This window comes from Taudactylus pleione, unplaced genomic scaffold (assembly GCF_031769625.1).
Source record: "Taudactylus pleione unplaced genomic scaffold, aTauple2 ptg003154l, whole genome shotgun sequence".
Classification (NCBI taxonomy): Eukaryota; Metazoa; Chordata; class Amphibia; order Anura; family Myobatrachidae; genus Taudactylus; species Taudactylus pleione.
In genome coordinates this window covers 1-18917 of record NW_028287513.1, presented here as the reverse complement: position 1 = coordinate 18917, position 18917 = coordinate 1, and the positions used below count along the sequence as shown (strand labels likewise).

Below are 18917 nucleotides of genomic sequence, written 5' to 3'. Positions count from 1 at the left end.
AAACTCACCCTAGATTGTACACCCGATTCTTTGTAAATTTGTGAGTTGCAACTAAAGTACTTCCCAGTTTGGCTGATGGTGAGTTTAGTCGAGTTTGCAAACTCACATGAGTCTTAACAGTGAGAAGAGAAAACTCAGTTCCAAACTCACACCTGTTTGGTCTTAGTAAATTTGTGAGTTTGAAAAACAGGCTAAACTCGCATGAGTTTGCAAACTTGCCCAAACTCGATTCTTAGTAAATATACCCCCTGGTGTTTGGATTGGCTGAATAACCAGTACTCAGTGATACATAATAGTACACAGATCCCGTTACATGACCATATCCCCTGTGACAGAGTGAGGAGATATCTGGATTATAAGGCAGGACAGCTGTTCTTTTATTCTCTGTGTGATCAGATCAGACACTTACACACCTACACTGCCGCCCTCACTGAGCCCCTTCATGCTGCATTTTGTGTATGGCGAGGTTGTATAGAGATATCTGAGTGACCAGGAACTGGGAGAAAACTGACCGGAGAGTAGTGACATCACAATGGGGGGAATTCAATTCAGAGGAATGTTGAATAGCCGCAGGAGGGAGCTCCCGAAGCTATTCAATACACCGCGCTGTTTGGGCAGGCTAAAGATTTCTTCTCGCAAGCCCCTGGGGATGCGAGGAAAAATCTGACAAAACTTCCGGGTGCGCAGCTGTTTTCCTGCTTAGCACGATGCTAACAGCCGTGCGCCCGGCACTTTAGTCAGAGAATGCCGGTTCTCGCGGAAAAACACCCATGTTAAGTCGCGAGAACCAGCATTCTCCGAAATAACAGCGCGCTGAATTGAATAGCTCTGGGAGCTCCCTCCTGGTGCTATTCAATTCGTGTTGAATTGAATTCTGTCCAATGAGAGACAAGTTACTATTGGACTGTAGCCATACTGTACGCGGCCAAACAAATGAGCTCTGTCTTCTTACAGCAGCTTTTCATACACCAAGGAATTGGGGAGGGGAAAGGGGGCTGCACAGGAGCAGCCAACAAATGCTTGAGACAATACAAATGGTTTACTGTAAATAGTATTCAGAATCAATGGTACCCAATAGTGTGAAAAGAGAATTGTTTCACTATTTGTTTGGTATCAATAGGAGATTATTTCCCACATAATATGGGTATGGACACCATTTTTGATTAATGTCTGAAATAGACTTACATTAATTAACTGTTGAATTGATATAGTGGAAGCACGTAATATGATTCCACAGGCACCTACCTATTGAGAGAATCTACTCTCTACAAATGAATAGGGGTGGTCTACATACTCCAATGAAGTGATAAGAATTGTTATATGGCCTGATATAGTGTGTGCCCCTGAAAAGTGAGTACTTTTATTTTTCTTTATTTGTTGTACCATCTTTTACCTGATTTATGTGGCAGTAGCTCTCATGCCTAACAATGCTTGGCTTTTATTTATTTATGTTTTTGTTGTGTCTATTTTACTCCCTTTACATCTTTCTCTTCAACCTGTAACTCACCTACTCCCACCCCATATTCTCTCTCTATCAGCATCCCCTCACTCTGTACTGTGCAGTTCACACAGCTGGGAGGGGTCAAACAACTCATTAATTTCCAACATGATTACATAATTTTTTTATCAGCAGTTGAGTTTATTATATATTTCCTAATATATATATATATATATATATATATATATATATATATACACTTCTGTCACTGAGCTTTGATTATGTGACAGTCAGTGTGTACCCTAAGACTAGTCAGCATTATGTTTGCTCCTGTTGTCTGAGGGGTACTGTATGTAGGGGGTAAAGGAGGTGTTGTCTATATAACGCTCCTCCTACTCCCAGCATTCACCACAGTGTAATTGATTACCCCCAATTGGTTATACTATTCTGTAATGTGTCTATATAATGCACAGTGCTCTTAATTATAATGCAATACCCAAATGTACATACAATAAAAACTTACAAAAACAAGAAATATGGGTATAAGCTAGAGAGGAGCAAACAAATAGAGCATGTATAAAAACACGTGTTTAAACTGAGAGAAAAGAAAAGAGAAGTGGGGAATATATACAATGATGGAACAAAACAAGGTAATAAACTATTCAATAACTTCCAAAAACAATGGTCTCATTAATCCCTGGGGTTTAAGGGTCTGGATACTTAACATCCATGCAGCTTCCCGTCCGCAGAGCTCCCTGAAACGGTCTCCTCCTCTGCTCCAAGCTCCAATGTGTTCTCCTCCTACTACACTTAAACCTGTAGGCAGGGGTGTTTTAAGAGAGGAGGGGGCCCATGTGCATTCCCCGTGCAGGGCCCCTTCCTCTCTCCCTGGCTGCCGATTGACGCTGCTGGCCGGCCACCGCAGAAGCAGTAAACTCTGGGCACAAGAGTGTGCCTAGAGTCTACTGCGTATGCACAGAACACCGTAAAAATGGCCACGGTGGCCATTTTCTGGTGTTCTGTGCAACACTGACACCCGACGCGGGACCACTGGCAGATGAGTTTTAAATAAAATGGGTGCAGGGTGTGCGGTGGGTGCGGTGTACCCGGGGGGGCCCCGCACACCCTGCACCCATTATAGATACACCCATGCCTGTAGGGTCACCATCATGTGTTCCAGAAATCTGATCTTCAAAGGACATATACTACCAATGTAATGCAGATTGCAAGGACACCATAACAGATAGACAACATAACTAGAGTTGCCATTAATAAAATGGGCCATAGTAAATCTTTTTTTGGATACCACAGGAATAACGGATTTGGTCTTATTAGCGATAGATGTACAGGTTGTACATTTAGAATTATTGCACTTTTAAAACCCATAGAGTTCTGGCTTAGTGAGAGTCACTTATATGGGATTCCTGTGAGAGAAGGATGGATTCTTGAAGAAACTAGTAAATCATTCAGAAGCCTGTCTCACAAACGTTGTCTTTGATGTACAGGTTGACATTGCAATATCACCATACAGTAAATATCACTGCAAACAGTGTAACATATCCAATAGAAAGAAGTCCTCATTACCAATTACACACAGACAGGAAACACAAGGTAATATTGGCATTTCCCCACAGCATAATTAGCACATATTTTACTTTATAGTGTAACAGAGAGCACCAGGCAGTACCTGTCATCTTTCCTCAGGTTTGCTGCTTTTACCTCAATCTTCTGTCTAGTTTGCAATTAAGTTCTGATTGAAAGTCGCACACCAATGAAATATGTTATCTCTTCTGCCCAATGTTGGGGGGATGGCTGCAAAGACACACAGAGATTTTGGGTCTTATGTAATGATGTGTCACTTATCAGCCACAAAAAATACCCCAGATAACACAGAACATCATGGCAGCTCCCAGCATCCTAAGCTATCCCTCTCTATAAGTCCACGTATAACTCTACATATGTTCTATTCCTACACTTTTACACCTTCCTGACCTTTGGCCAACATTCCTGTGTGACTTAATCATACGGCTACCAAGAACCTTTGCCATCGGGCTGGACAATGCAATAGGTAGCACCTATCCTTGTGTATCAATTGCTATTTTCCTATAGAGTGTAAGATTGCGGGCAAGTCCTTCCTATCTCTATATCTGTCTGTTATTACCCAGTTTTGCTCTATTATTGTTTATTCCCAATTTTTAACATGCACTGGTATAGGATATCGCTGTATAAAAAACTGTTAATAAATAATGTACAAGATGTGTCTATTACATAACAAGACTGATGCTATAATGTGTTTAATATTAAGTACAATGCAACTCCATTCCCATTCTGTGTACACCCCTTCTATGTGCTCCCCTTCTGCCCCCAACACTGCTGCATTCTTATTTCCCATTGGTCAGAGTCGCACTGTAGCTCATTATCTGTCAGGTATCTCAGCAGTGCCGCCGTTTTCTTCTTTACCTCAGTAACTGATGCAGAACGGGTTCCCCTGAGTATAGATGTGACTTTAGGGAAATTGTCACAGGGTGCCAGGGCTAGCGAGTATGGAGGTGTTCTAGCTCTGCGATCTGTTTCTCAGCCAATAACTGCGTCACAGAGAGCTGTGTGGGCCGGTGCGTTGTCCTGATGGGGAATAAAAATATTTTTCAACAGCTTTTGGCCTCTTTCCCACTGTTGTGCCTTCTGGTACCAAGTCTTCCAAAATAACACCCTTGCTATCAAAGAAAACAATTAACATGACTTTGAATTTGCTGTGACACACTTTCATAAACTCTCTATTGGCCGATGCATTCACACTCCACACATACAAAAGTTTATCTAAAATAAAGACACATACAACTGAAGTTGGAGTGAAAAGGGGTCAGCTTTTATTGAAATGGACTTTGACCTAAATCTATTAATTCTATTTAGACTAAAGGTATGGTGGCAAGGAAAAGAACGGCCTAGCTTAAGCAACACAACATAAAATAACAAAACAATGGGAACGATACACTACAACACTACATAAGGGGTTTCCCGCAAGGGGTTGGGGATGTTGGCAGTTGGCCTCTTTGTCTGAAGGGCAGAAAGCCCGAATGGGCTATCTGCCCTTCAGACAAAGAGGCCAACTGCCAACATCCCAACTCACAAGGGGGGGCGGGCCATCTGCCCCAACCCCTTGCGGGAAACTTGCAATAACCCAAAGCAGCTAACTGCTGCCATATCCATCAACTTGAGGCACCAACCCAACTACAGAGAAGGTAAAGGACCCACCAGGCCTGGTGATCCCCGTCTAATGCTGTTGTCCACGCCTATCCTCCCCCATGACGAGTCGCACCCCAGGGAATCTACCAGCAAAAAACGTAATCGAGCAAATGCCGTTCTGCAACTGGCCACCCCAATTATAAAAGCTGACAACCATAACTAAATTCCAGGGAGGGAGGGTGGGCAACTTCAGAAAGGAAGAGAGAGAAAGGATAAACACCCACCCTTGAAAAACCATAAAACTCCTCCCCTCTGCTATAAGACAAACAACTATTGGGCCTTACAAAATTAAAGTCCCTCCCCATAAAAACTTAACCCCTGGGTTTTCTGTGAGGACAATCAAATGTACAAGCCTGGAGGTTTATGACACTACTGTCTAATCATGTCTTCCATGTTCTTTCTTGGTGATGAAGGTGTTTTCCAGGGAATGGACTGGCGTTTTGTCTCAGGACTGTACAGGAAGATCCAGGTTTTATCACAGGTAATAAATTTATTTAAAAAATGCAAATCCACTTGAATTTGCTCCAAACGGTCTGTACAATTTTGCTTTCAATTTTCTTTTTGCTCGGCCGTGAGAAGCCTTGGAGCCATCTTTGCACAAATTCTATCATGTTAAACTTTTGATGTAAAACTTTCCTAACAGTTTCTGTGGTGGTGGTTACCATTTCTATCATTCCCATGCTGAGTTGATGTTGAATTCAAACAATTTTCCCAAATTTTTCCACATTTTCATTTGTCTTTGATGTGCAAGGCCTTCCGGGATGTTCATCATCATCAACATTCTCACAACCATCACTAAATCTGTTGTGGCACTCAAACACACGCGCACATGATATCCAATAGTCCCCGTAAGCCTCTGTTAGCATACGGAAAGATATGGTGGGCATTTTGTTCAGTTTAACTAAAAATTTTAAGTTAGCACATTGCTGCACTTTTGAGCTTAGCATTTTTGCGACGCACAGAAAAAACACAACTTCTTTGAATGCTGTGTAACCCAAACTATCTGTGCGAGAAGGCTGGAACTTGGAACACTGTTTGGGATAGTCCAAGGTCAATGTTCCCCCACTCCCCTATAAACTCACACAGTATGGTTTATTTTCTTACAAGTACAGTCTCATTGTGTAATAGCCACAGCTCCTATTTGCCAATATTCACTTCTGAACTATTGTCCTTCCCTACAAATCACTGATGAAGCAAATTACATAATTATCATTGTTCTTCTCATGCTCCTCTAAGTCCTGACTTCTCCAATTCTCTATTAAATCTAAAATGTTTGCCAGCTCTGGTGATGAGGGTTGAAGTACAGAAGTGTGTCATCCATTGTTCCCTGTAATAATGTGCAAAATATTTGGATGGATGCAGAGGTGTAGCGTGTAGCCAGGGCACCTGGAGCACGTCTTCCAGGGAAGAGGCGGGTCCATATGGGATTAAAGTAAAAATAAAGATTAGGGGCAGCATAAAAGTGGGGCATTAAGGTATAAATATATTCCGCCTTCTTCCCAGTCTCTCCATCCTCCTGCCCCAGCTTTCCAGCCTCCTTCCGTATCACTCCATTTATCAGCTCCTATAGTGGTGCCCATATGTAGGGTCCTCTGTAGTGCCCATATGGAGTGCCCCTGTAGTTGTGCCCATATGCAGTGCCCCTTGTCATGCCCACATACAGTGCCCCCTGTATTAGTGCCCATATGCAGTGCCCCCTGTAGTTGAGCCCATACACATTGCCCCTTGTAGTGGTGCCCATATGCAGTGCCCCCTGTAGTGGTGCCCATATGCAGTGCCCCTGTATAGGTACCCCTTAAAGTAGTGCTGCTGTAGTTCCCCCCTCCCCCCCCAGTACTTACCTGATCCATTGCGCCCGTCATCCGGGCTGCTGTTCCTGATGCCACACTGACTGGATCCAGCAGGTGCACCCACACAGGCTCCTCAGCGCGCGGATGGCATCACCCGCACACTGCATCACTGGGAACGCTGGCCTCTGAAGCGATCGGAGGCTTCCTTAACCTCAGATCACTTCAAAGGCCAGCGTTCACATTGCAGTGGGGAAGCAACGGCCCCTGGCACCTTCGGCGCCTGGAGCTTGCGCTCCACTGGACCCGCCCACCCTACACCCCTTGATGGATGTCATGAGGCTGCTGAGGCCACAGGGGATATATTTTGCCCCCCAGTGGACCAGTACTACACTGCATCCAAGTCCATTCAATGAGGGCAAATTCACCAAGACATAGCTTGCACCTTCCATAGCTCCCAAAGCAGTAGAACAATGAGCCCTTAGAGAACAGACAAGGACTCAGGGGTCTATGTATTACTAATCATGGCAGTTCTGCCATGATTAGCCGTCCATACCGCAATGGACTTTGTCATTTTTAACAAAATTGTACCTTCAATGTAGTTAATGTAACCCACAGTGACAGCAGTGGTGATAACCTGTCCTTGCGAGTTACACCCAGGTCACATCGGAAGAGTCTCTCACTTTATGGAAACATTACCAGAGACTCTAACATTGCTCATACACAGGATCAGTTTCTAGAGCTGGACGGAGGCTGTGGAAGTGGGATCGTAAGACCCCTCCTCTCCTGTGACTATGCCTCCATAGGCATGAAGCAATTTACGCAATCTGAGGGAGGCATAAACCAACATGGCCAGACTCCGAAAAGCTTTATACCATAGTAACATCTGACAAAAAGGTCTAATAACACTGAAGCAGCAAACTTTGTGAAAACCAATACTTGTGTCATTTTCAAAACTTTTGGCCACGGCTGTACAGTAAGCAATTATATGACCTAGAGTGGGGGCTATTATCATGTAGCGTTAATGACGCCGGTATAGAGGAGCCTTGACGTGGCCCAGCGCTTAACCATGTATTTGGAAATATATGCAACAAAGACCTCTGAATTTCTATTATAATGTAGTCTCGGGTCCCGCTGGCTGGGGGGCATGTCGTGCCCCACTCCCCTTGGCCTTTGCAGCAAGCATATGGGCAGTAGGCAGACCGCCCGTACACACAGCACAATGTCCATGTAGTTTATTTGCCAGTGTGTACCCACCATTATTATTTGTATATTTTTCTTTGAAATATTAAGGTTACAGATTTCCCACCCACAGAGGGGCACACACAGCATTATCTAAATACATTCAATTTTCTAGGTACTCTGGTGCTGATATTATTATTCTCTATGTTAAGTGCTAAAGACGGGGTTTTATTGGAACTGTTTAGAGCATGGAGACAAATGTGTATCTTATAACACAGGAAATATGTATATACCTTTTATCTATTCTCTGGTGCCTACAAAAAATCTTAGTAACACCACAATATTATCGGTACCAACACAATAGAATTGATGTGATTATACCCAGAATATGAGATACTGAGATTAATTACTTTGCCGCTACTTACTTTGGGATTTTTTTAGATCAGACAGACTCAGGAAAATCAGAACTGAGATTGAAACTCCATGATATACCTAATCAGGATTTACCTGATATGCCAAGAACAGATCACAGGGGTGCTCCAGAGGTGGGTGCTAGACCGGGAGCCACCCGACTTAAAGATGGCAACCTAGATCGCCAACAATTATGTGGCAATATGGCCACAAAGGCAAAAGCACCCAGCCCCAAAATAGACTGTATAACAAGGGGGCACCCCTCTTCTACTCATCATAACAAGTATCTCCTAACATGGGTGCTTTTGGCCAGCTACCACTCTTTTCTACCCCTGCAAGTAATCACCCGATACCTGACACAGCTGCAGCTGTGGCAAAACTGGACATTTCAGTATAAACTGTTTTACACCCCAAGCACTCCAGACCTGTGCCCCAAACCTGAGTGCTGGAGCCCGGCTTACTTGTTGCCCAAAGAGACTGTTCACACTCTCGTCAGTCCGATGGAGTGTGGTGAGAAGCAGGAAGACTCAGCTGAGTAGTATAGGCTCCCGAACCATACACAAGCGTTCCCAGCGATTACTACTACTCGTTTCTGACCTTGGCTTAGTGTGTGACATGATTCCGTTTCCTGCCTGGTACTGTGCTTGGTATTCTGGTTTCGACCTTGGCTTTTCTCCATGACCTGTTTTACGTCTGCTCCCTGTTACTATTTTGTCCATTTGGTTCTGACCGGACATGTCACCTACGTGGTAAGCCTGCATTGTACTGCGATCTAATCCAGAGAACACCAGAACCTGTATAAGGGAACAAAGTTTGAGGGCCGCGACCTGCGTGCTGGACACAGCCAAGTCCAACCCTCCTTGTGAGGTCCCTGGTGAATACTGCCAGCACATTAGACTCCATGCCTAAGTACTAGGTCTCACCAATGCCAAAGTATGGGCGAGCATCCACTATCAGTCTATGAGTTGTGACACTGATCTTAAAAAGGCATGAGGCCCCAAGCTGGCATGGGTTAGGGTACAGGATAGCAAGGAAGGTAGAAGTAGATATACCAGACAGGGAACATGTCCAACTGGTGTCTGTAAAGAGATTTTATAAGTAACTGGAATGTCAGATGGCGCCAGATGTACTGTATGTCCTGTGGTGTGTGTTGGCGGCTTGGGCTCTTCAGTGTTAGTTCGTGTTGTCCCCAGTCCTTGCCCATATTTGGAGAGCCCTTACAGCAAATGACTAAGAATTTCACCGTAGATTAGGGAAGACAGGCAGCCTCCCCGTGGTGTATGCATGGACTCTGCCTTCAGTTATCTGCACTCATAGGGGTAAATTTACTAAGATGGGATTCTATTTAAGAAGTGATGTTGCCCATAGCAACCAGCCAGATTCTGCTTCTCAATTATCTACAACCTTCTAGAAGATACCTGGAATATGATTGGTTGCTATGGGCAACATCACTTCTTAAAAGAACTCACATCTTAGTAAATTTACCCCATAGGAGTACACCTGGACCAGTTACAGTACCTGCACAGACATCGCATTCCGTGTGTAGGACCTCATTACCAGCTACCTGCATCAAACAGCCTGCAGTCTACTCTACACCCAGCACCTGTGCTGACCTGCACTGTGCACTCAATCCAACAGGTGTCCTAATATACTCTGCAGTCTCAGCTATATCCTACCTCCAGCACTGAAGGTGATTATCATGAACTATCCTCCCGCAGGCAGTACCACCACCTATCCTGCTTGGCAGCTCTAGTTCATAGCAGTCAGTATTACAGCTATATAATAACCATATACACCCGCTAGGGATAAATCTGTGCCATATCTTACAGCTATATAATAAGCACATACACCTGCTGGGGATAAATCTGTGCCATATCTTACAGCTATATAATAAGCACATACAGCCACTGAGGATAAATCTGTGCCATATCTTACAGCTATATAATAAGCACATACACCCGCTAGGGATAAATCTGTGCCATATCTTACAGCTATATAATAAGCACATACACCCGCTGAGGATATATCTGTGCCATATCTTACAGCTATATAATAAGTATATACACCCGCTGAGGGATAAATCTGCACCATATCTTACAGCTATATAATAAGCACATACACCTGCTGGGGATAAATCTGTGCCATATCTTACACCTATATAATAAGCACATACACCCGCTGAGGTTAAATCTGCGCCATATCTTACAGCTATATAATAAGCACATACACCTGCTGGGGATAAATCTGTGCCATATCTTACAGCTATATAATAAGCACATACACCCGCTAGGGATAAATCTGTGCCATATCTTACAGCTATATAATAAGCACATACACCCGCTAGGGATAAATCTGTGCCATATCTTACAGCTATATAATAAGCACATACACCCGCTGGGGATAAATCTGTGCCATATCTTACAGCTATATAATAAGCACATACACCCGCTGGTGATAAATCTGTGCCATATCTTACAGCTATATAATAAGCACATACACCCGCTGGTGATAAATCTGTGCCATATCTTACAGCTATATAATAAGCACATACACCCGCTAGGGATAAATCTGTGCCATATCTTACAGCTATATAATAAGCACATACACCCGCTGGGGATAAATCTGTGCCATATCTTACAGCTATATAATAAGCACATACACCCGCTGGGGATAAATCTGTGCCATATCTTACAGCTATATAATAAGCACATACACCCGCTAGGGATAAATCTGTGCCATATCTTACAGCTATATAATAAGCACATACACCCGCTGAGGGATAAATCTGTGCCATATCTTACAGCTATATAATAAGCACATACACCCGCTGGGGATAAGTCTGTGCCATATCTTACACCTATATAATAAGCACATACACCCGCTGGGGATAAATCTGTGCCATATCTTACAGCTATATAATAAGCACATATACACCTGCTGAGGGATAAATCTGCACCATATCTTACAGCTATATAATAAGCACATACACCTGCTGGGGATAAATCTGTGCCATATCTTACAGCTATATAATAACCATATACACCCGCTGGGGATAAATCTGTGCCATATCTTACAGCTATATAATAAGCACATACACCCGCTGGGGATAAATCTGCGCCATATCTTACAGCTATATAATAAGCACATACACCTGCTGGGGATAAATCTGAGCCATATCTTACAGCTATATAATAAGCACATACACCCGCTAGGGATAAATCTGTGCCATATCTTACAGCTATATAATAAGCACATACACCCACTGGGGATAAATCTGCGCCATTTCTTACAGCTATATAATAAGCACATACACCCGCTGGGGATAAATCTGTGCCATATCTTACAGCTATATAATAACCATATACACCCACTGGGGATAAATCTGTGCCATATCTTACAGCTATATAATAAGCACATACACCTGCTGGGGATAAATCTGTGCCATATCTTACAGCTATATAATAAGCACATATACACCTGCTGGTGATAAATCTGTGCCATATCTTACAGCTATATAATAACCATATACACCCGCTGGTGATAAATCTGTACCATATCTTACAGCTATATAATAAGCACATACACCTGCTGGGGATAAATCTGTGCCATATCTTACAGCTATATAATAAGCACATACACCCGCTGGGGATAAATATGCGCCATATCTTACAGCTATATAATAAGCACATATACACCTGCTGAGGGATAAATCTGTGCCATATCTTACAGCTATATAATAAGCACATACACCTGCTGAGGGATAAATCTGTGTCATATCTTACAGCTATATAATAAGCACATACACCCACTGGGGATAAATCTGTGCCATATTTTACAGCTATATAATAAGCACAGACACCCGCTGAGGATAAATCTGTGCCATATCTTACAGCTATATAATAAGCACATACACCCGCTGAGGGATAAATCTGTGCCATATCTTACAGCTATATAATAAGCACATACACCTGCTGAGGGATAAATCTGTGCCATATCTTACAGCTATATAATAAGCACATACACCTGCTGAGGGATAAATCTGTGCCATATCTTACAGCTATATAATAAGCACATACACCCGCTGAGGGATAAATCTGTGCCATATCTTACAGCTATATAATAAGCACATACACCCATTGGGAAAAAATCTGTGTCATATCTTACAGCTATATAATAAGCACATACACCCGCTGGGGATAAATCTGTGCCATATCTTACAGCTATATAATAAGCACATACACCAGCTGAGGATAAATCTGTGCCATATCTTACAGCTATATAATAATAAGCACATACACCTGCTGGGGATAAATCTGTGCCATATCTTACAGCTATATAATAAGCACATACACCCGCTGAGGATAAATCTGTGCCATATCTTACAGCTATATAATAAGCACATACACCCGCTGGGGATAAATCTGTGCCATATCTTACAGCTATATTATAAGCACATACACCCGCTAAGGGATAAATCTGTGCCATATCTTACAGCTATATTATAAGCACATACACCTGCTGAGGGATAAATCTGTGCCATATCTTACAGCTATATAATAAGCACATACACCCGCTGGGGATAAATCTGTGTCATATCTTACAGCTATATAATAAGCACATACACCCGCTCAGGGATAAATCTGTGCCATATCTTACAGCTATATAATAAGCACATACACCTGCTGGGGATAAATCTGTGCCATATCTTACAGCTATATAATAAGCACATACACCCGCTGAGGATAAATCTGTGCCATATCTTACAGCTATATAATAAGCACATACACCCGCTGAGGGATAAATCTGTGCCATATCTTACAGCTATATAATAAGCACATACACCTGCTGGGGATAAATCTGTGCCATATCTTACAGCTATATAATAAGCACATACACCCGCTGGGGATAAATCTGTGCCATATCTTACAGCTATATAATAAGCACATACACCTGCTGGGGATAAATCTGTGCCATATCTTACAGCTATATAATAAGCACATACACCCGCTGAGGATAAATCTGTGCCATATCTTACAGCTATATAATAAGCACATACACCCGCTGAGGGATAAATCTGTGCCATATCTTACAGCTATATAATAAGCACATACACCCGCTGAGGGATAAATCTGTGCCATATCTTACAGCTATATAATAAGCACATACAGCCACTGAGGATAAATCTGTGCCATATCTTACAGCTATATAATAAGCACATACACCCGCTGGTGATAAATCTGTGCCATATCTTACAGCTATATAATAATAAGCACATACACCCGCTGAGGGATAAATCTGTGCCATATCTTACAGCTATATAATAAGCACATACACCCGCTGGGGATAAATCTGTGCCATATCTTACAGCTATATAATAAGCACATACACCCGCTGGGGATAAATCTGTGCCATATCTTACAGCTATATAATAAGCACATACACCCGCTGAGGATAAATCTGTGCCATATCTTACAGCTATATAATAAGCACATACACCCGCTGAGGGATAAATCTGTGCCATATCTTACAGCTATATAATAAGCACATACACCTGCTGGGGATAAATCTGTGCCATATCTTACAGCTATATAATAAGCACATACACCCGCTGGGGATAAATCTGTGCCATATCTTACAGCTATATAATAAGCACATACACCTGCTGGGGATAAATCTGTGCCATATCTTACAGCTATATAATAAGCACATACACCCGCTGAGGATAAATCTGTGCCATATCTTACAGCTATATAATAAGCACATACACCCGCTGAGGGATAAATCTGTGCCATATCTTACAGCTATATAATAAGCACATACACCCGCTGAGGGATAAATCTGTGCCATATCTTACAGCTATATAATAAGCACATACAGCCACTGAGGATAAATCTGTGCCATATCTTACAGCTATATAATAAGCACATACACCCGCTGGTGATAAATCTGTGCCATATCTTACAGCTATATAATAATAAGCACATACACCCGCTGAGGGATAAATCTGTGCCATATCTTACAGCTATATAATAAGCACATACACCCGCTGGGGATAAATCTGTGCCATATCTTACAGCTATATAATAAGCACATACACCCGCTGGGGATAAATCTGTGCCATATCTTACAGCTATATAATCAGCAGAAGCGACTTGTTCTATCTATTCTCATCTCTGTGTAATTAAGACGCATTTGAAGGTAAAAAGTCGCACGAAAAGACACTCTGCCCTACCGAGTTACACGGAGCTCTCGCGACCTGTAGCGCACGGAGCATAGATGTATTTGGACACATTTATATATCATTAGGGGAAATTTTCTGCTAAACTACCATTATCATCGTGGGGCAACATCACCCCTATTCCAGGAATAAAGTAATTTACTCAGTTGTAGAAAGATTTTTTTTATTCAGCAGATGGCAAACATACAATATAATTATAAAAGGTGTATGTATATATATATATATATATATATATATATATATATATATATACACATATATACACATACATATATATATACATACACACACAGGAGAACATTATGCTTCTATTCACTGCTAACTATAAACACTGCTGTTAACTTTAATGTAAGGTGCGTATTCACTAGCAGATAGGTACATATGATGACATCGTAATCGTACAGTGGTTCCTCATCCCTTGTAGCGCCTACACTGAGCGATATGTCATTTAGTGCAGGAACCCTCCCTCATCCCCGATCATGGTCAATCTGTCGTTATCGGCAGATTGACCAGCATGTTCGGGCGATGATTTATTTCGGAAATGACTAGCGGGAGCGCGCATCGCTGGCCGTTTCCGACATTAAACTGCCCGATTTACAAGCGATTGAACGATAACAATGTTGCTGTTTAATCGTGTAGTAGCTACCCGCCTTTTGCTGTTCATTTGTATTTTATTTAATAAGATGGTTATCAAAATAAGTTATATTATAACAAGTGCGCCGATAACAGAAATTTCTCAGTCATAATCTAAGGAATAGTTATGGTACTCCCAGTAGGTGGAGCTTTACAGAGGCAACACCCCCTTAATGAATCACAGCGAACAGGAGATAGTGTATATCCTATAACTAGTCGGCTCTACGCTGACTAACAGATACTGCAGCCAATCACATCTCGTAGCGAGTCAGACATAAATCACCTATCATCTAATGCAAGACAGGAGGAGCTTAGCGGTGGCCTTACCCAAAGCATCTTTCTATTGGCTAAGTGTCCCACCAATCAGATTCCCATCCTTGTGATGTCACCAGTCTCTAGGCAGATTTCTAATGATCATCTTTCCCATATCCTGACCCCTCCAGATATTGATATACAACCTCTCCACAGCCATAATGCAGCATGAAGGGGCTCAGTGAGGGTGGCGGTGACTGTGTGCAAGTGTCTGATGGGGTTACGCAGAGAATAAAAGGACAGCTGTCCTGCCTCATAATCCAGACATATCCTCACTCTGTCACAGGGCTTATTGTCAGGTAGCCGGATCTCTGCATCATCATGTATCACTGTGTACTGATTATTATAACCACGCAAACACCAGGACTTGTTATTATATCCAATGACCGACTGGCGTCCTTTCCGGTCTATACTGGGATAACACATCCCCACCCTCCAGCTCTGCGATTTACGGACATCCACTTCCCAGTAATGTCGCCCCGAGGAGAATCCCCTGGTGCTTATTACCTGAGTATACTGAAACCTATCTTGCGTTACTGATGCAGTTTTCCCATCATCCGATATACGTATATTATTACCAGCTGTGTTTACATCCAGAAATATGTCTTCAGGTTCCTGAGCATCGATCCCTGAATTTATATCGGTTATATCAGATTCTGTATTACCCGCTGTGGTTACATTCAGTAATGTGTCTGTAGCTTCCTGCACATAGACCCCTGTATTTATAGGCATTATATCAGATTCTATATTCTCAGCTTTGGTTACATTCAGTAATGGGTCTGTAGCTTCCTTAACATCTGTATTTATAGGCGTTATATCAGATTCTATATTCTCAGCTTTGATAACACCGAGTAATGTGTCTGCAGCCTCCTGCATATATACCCCCGTATTTATATCAGATTCTATATTCTCAGCTTTGATAACACCCTGTAATGTGTCTGTAGCCTCCTGCACATAGATCCCTGTATTTATACCTGTTATTATATCAGATAATGTGAGTAATGTCTCAGAGATTGGACCCGCATCCAGATCTCCGCCATCATGGACCTGTGTATGACGTCTCTTTCTGTCCTCAGTAACACACAAATCACCTGTGTCTGGTTCCTGTAAGACAGTCACTGGGTCAGACATGTTACACAGCTCCTCAATGTGACGCATCTCCCTGGACAGCTCGTCCTTTTTTATTTCCAGCTGCTGGATTAGATCAGAGACTGAGAGTGAACTGCGCTCTTCCTGCCTGAAGACCTCACTCAGGACTCTCTTCTCCAGGTCTTCCAGCTGTCTCCTGATGTCTCTAAACAGGGCAGTGACTCTCTCTGTTACACCAGCTGCTTTTCCCTTATCTTCTCCGATGCGCTCCTGCAGTCTCTGGATCCTTTTCTCAGTCTCTGCACTTTTTGTGGTCAGTTTCTGCAGAACATCTCTCAGCTTTTCCTTCCTCTTCTCAGAGGCCTCATCCAGTGACTCCATCTGATGTCCTTTGTGGTCCCCAATCAGACAGCAGGACACACAGATACAGGCAGCGTCCTCAGTGCAGTAATACTCCAGGATCTTCTTATGGATGGAGCATTTCCTGTTCCCCAGGGAAGTGGTGGGATCAGATAAGACGTGTTCTGGTGACCTGATGTGTACTCTCAGGTGTTTGTCACACAGATGAGCTTCACAATGGAGACAGGATTTAGCAGCAAGTACAGGAGAGTCCACACAGTAAGTGCAGAAGATACCAGTCTCCTCCTGATCTGGCCGAGTAGAAAGGATCCTCCCCACTATGTTACGCAGAGGAATGTTCCGTATCAGTTCAGGACATTTCTTGAACTGTGCTCTGCATTCAGGACAGTAATAAGCTCCAGACCCCTTCTGTAAATCCAGCACACGATCAATACATTCCCGGCAGAAGTTGTGGCCACATCTCAGGGTTACAGGATCTGTATAAATGCTCAGGCAGATGGAACAGACCAGCTCCTGCCTCAGATCAGCAGACGCCATCGCTGGCAGCAGGAGAGAGGAATGAGAGTGTTAGACACCAGTAAGGTCACATTCTGCTCATGGGGCAAGGCTGATCTGTCACTCAGGTCATACATCTAGACTCTGATATACTACGGGCCACACATAAATGGACACGATATGCAGGGCTGCTAAGAGTTCAGGTAGGTCCCAATACTGGGATGGTGTAGCCACAGCTCATCAGGGTCTCTTGTGAGCATGCTATGTGCTACCACAAAGTAGCAATACATGTTCAGTGGGTGCATGACCATGACCAGTGCCATAACTAAGGGTGATTGGCAGTGCTGCTGATGGGTGAAACCATCCTTGCCCCAGTGGCACCTAAATATAGATTCCAGGGTGCCTTGAACAGTACCCTGCACAGCTTTCTAGCACAATTTTAGGACATACCTTTTATTTAGATTCCTGCTCCCATCCCCCTCCTCTGTGGTCTCATGACATCACATGTGCTGAGGCCAGCCTTCCTGCTCCCATCCCCCTCCTCTGTGGTCTCATGACATCACATGTGCTGAGGCCAGCCTTCCTGCTCCCATCCCCCTCCTCTGTGGTCTCATGATATCACATGTGAGGAGGCCAGCCTTCCTGCTCCCATCCCCCTCTCTTGTGGTCGCATGACATCACATGTGCTGAGGCCAGCCTTCCTGCTCCCATCCCCCTCCTCTGTGGTCTCATGACATCACATGTGCTGAGGCCAGCCTTCCTGCTCCCATCCCCCTCCTCTGTGGTCTCATGACATCATATGTGCGGAGGTCAGCAGGCCAGCCATCCTGCTCCCATCCCCCTCTTCTGTGGTCTCATGACATCACATGTGCTGAGGCCAGCCTTCCTGCTCCCATCCCCCTCCTCTGTGGTCTCATGACATCACATGTGAGGAGGCCAGCCTTCCTGCTACCATCCCCCTCTTCTGTGGTCTCATGATATCACATGTGAGGAGGCCAGCCTTCCTGCTCCCATCTCCCTCCTCTGTGGTCTCATGATATCACATGTGAGGTCAGCAGGCCAGCCTTCCTGCTCCCATCCCCCTCCTCTGTGGTCTCATGACATCACATGTGAGGAGGCCAGCCTTCCTGCTCCCATCCCCCTCTTCTGTGGTCTCATGATATCACATGTGAGGTCAGCAGGCCAGCCTTCCTGCTCCCATCCCCCTCCTCTGTGGTCTCATGACATCACATGTGCTGAGGCCAGCCTTCCTGCTCCCATCCCCCTCTCCTGTGGTCGCATGACATCACATGTGCTGAGGCCAGCCTTCCTGCTCCCATCCCCCTCTTCTGTGGTCTCATGACATCATATGTGCGGAGGTCAGCAGGCCAGCCATCCTGCTCCCATCCCCCTCTTCTGTGGTCTCATGACATCACATGTGTGGAGGCCAGCTTTCCTGCTCCCATCCCCCTCCTCTGTGGTCTCATGACATCACATGTGAGGTCCACAGGCCAGCCTTCCTGCTCCCATCTCCCTCCTCTGTGGTCTCATGATATCACATGTGAGGTCAGCAGGCCAGCCTTCCTGCTCCCATCCCCCTCCTCTGTGGTCTCATGATATCACATGTGAGGTCAGCAGGCCAGCCTTCCTGCTCCCATCCCCCTCCTCTGTGGTCTCATGACATCACATGTGTGGAGGCCAGCCTTCCTGCTCCCATCCCCCTCCTCTGTGGTCTCATGACATCACATGT

The 18917-nt window shown here is 43.9% G+C and overlaps 1 protein-coding gene across 1 annotated transcript; it reads right to left on the bottom strand.

Annotated features, from left to right (window-relative positions):
• Nucleotides 1–14445: 14445 nt before the first annotated feature.
• On the bottom strand, nucleotides 14446–17557 carry LOC148430806 (E3 ubiquitin/ISG15 ligase TRIM25-like). The gene is given in 2 exon segments (XM_088466468.1): nucleotides 14446–15370; nucleotides 15372–17557. Coding segments are annotated over 2 exon segments (1902 nt in total). The 5' UTR covers nucleotides 17231–17557; the 3' UTR covers nucleotides 14446–15327.
• Between the last annotated feature and the right edge of the window lie 1360 nt (nucleotides 17558–18917).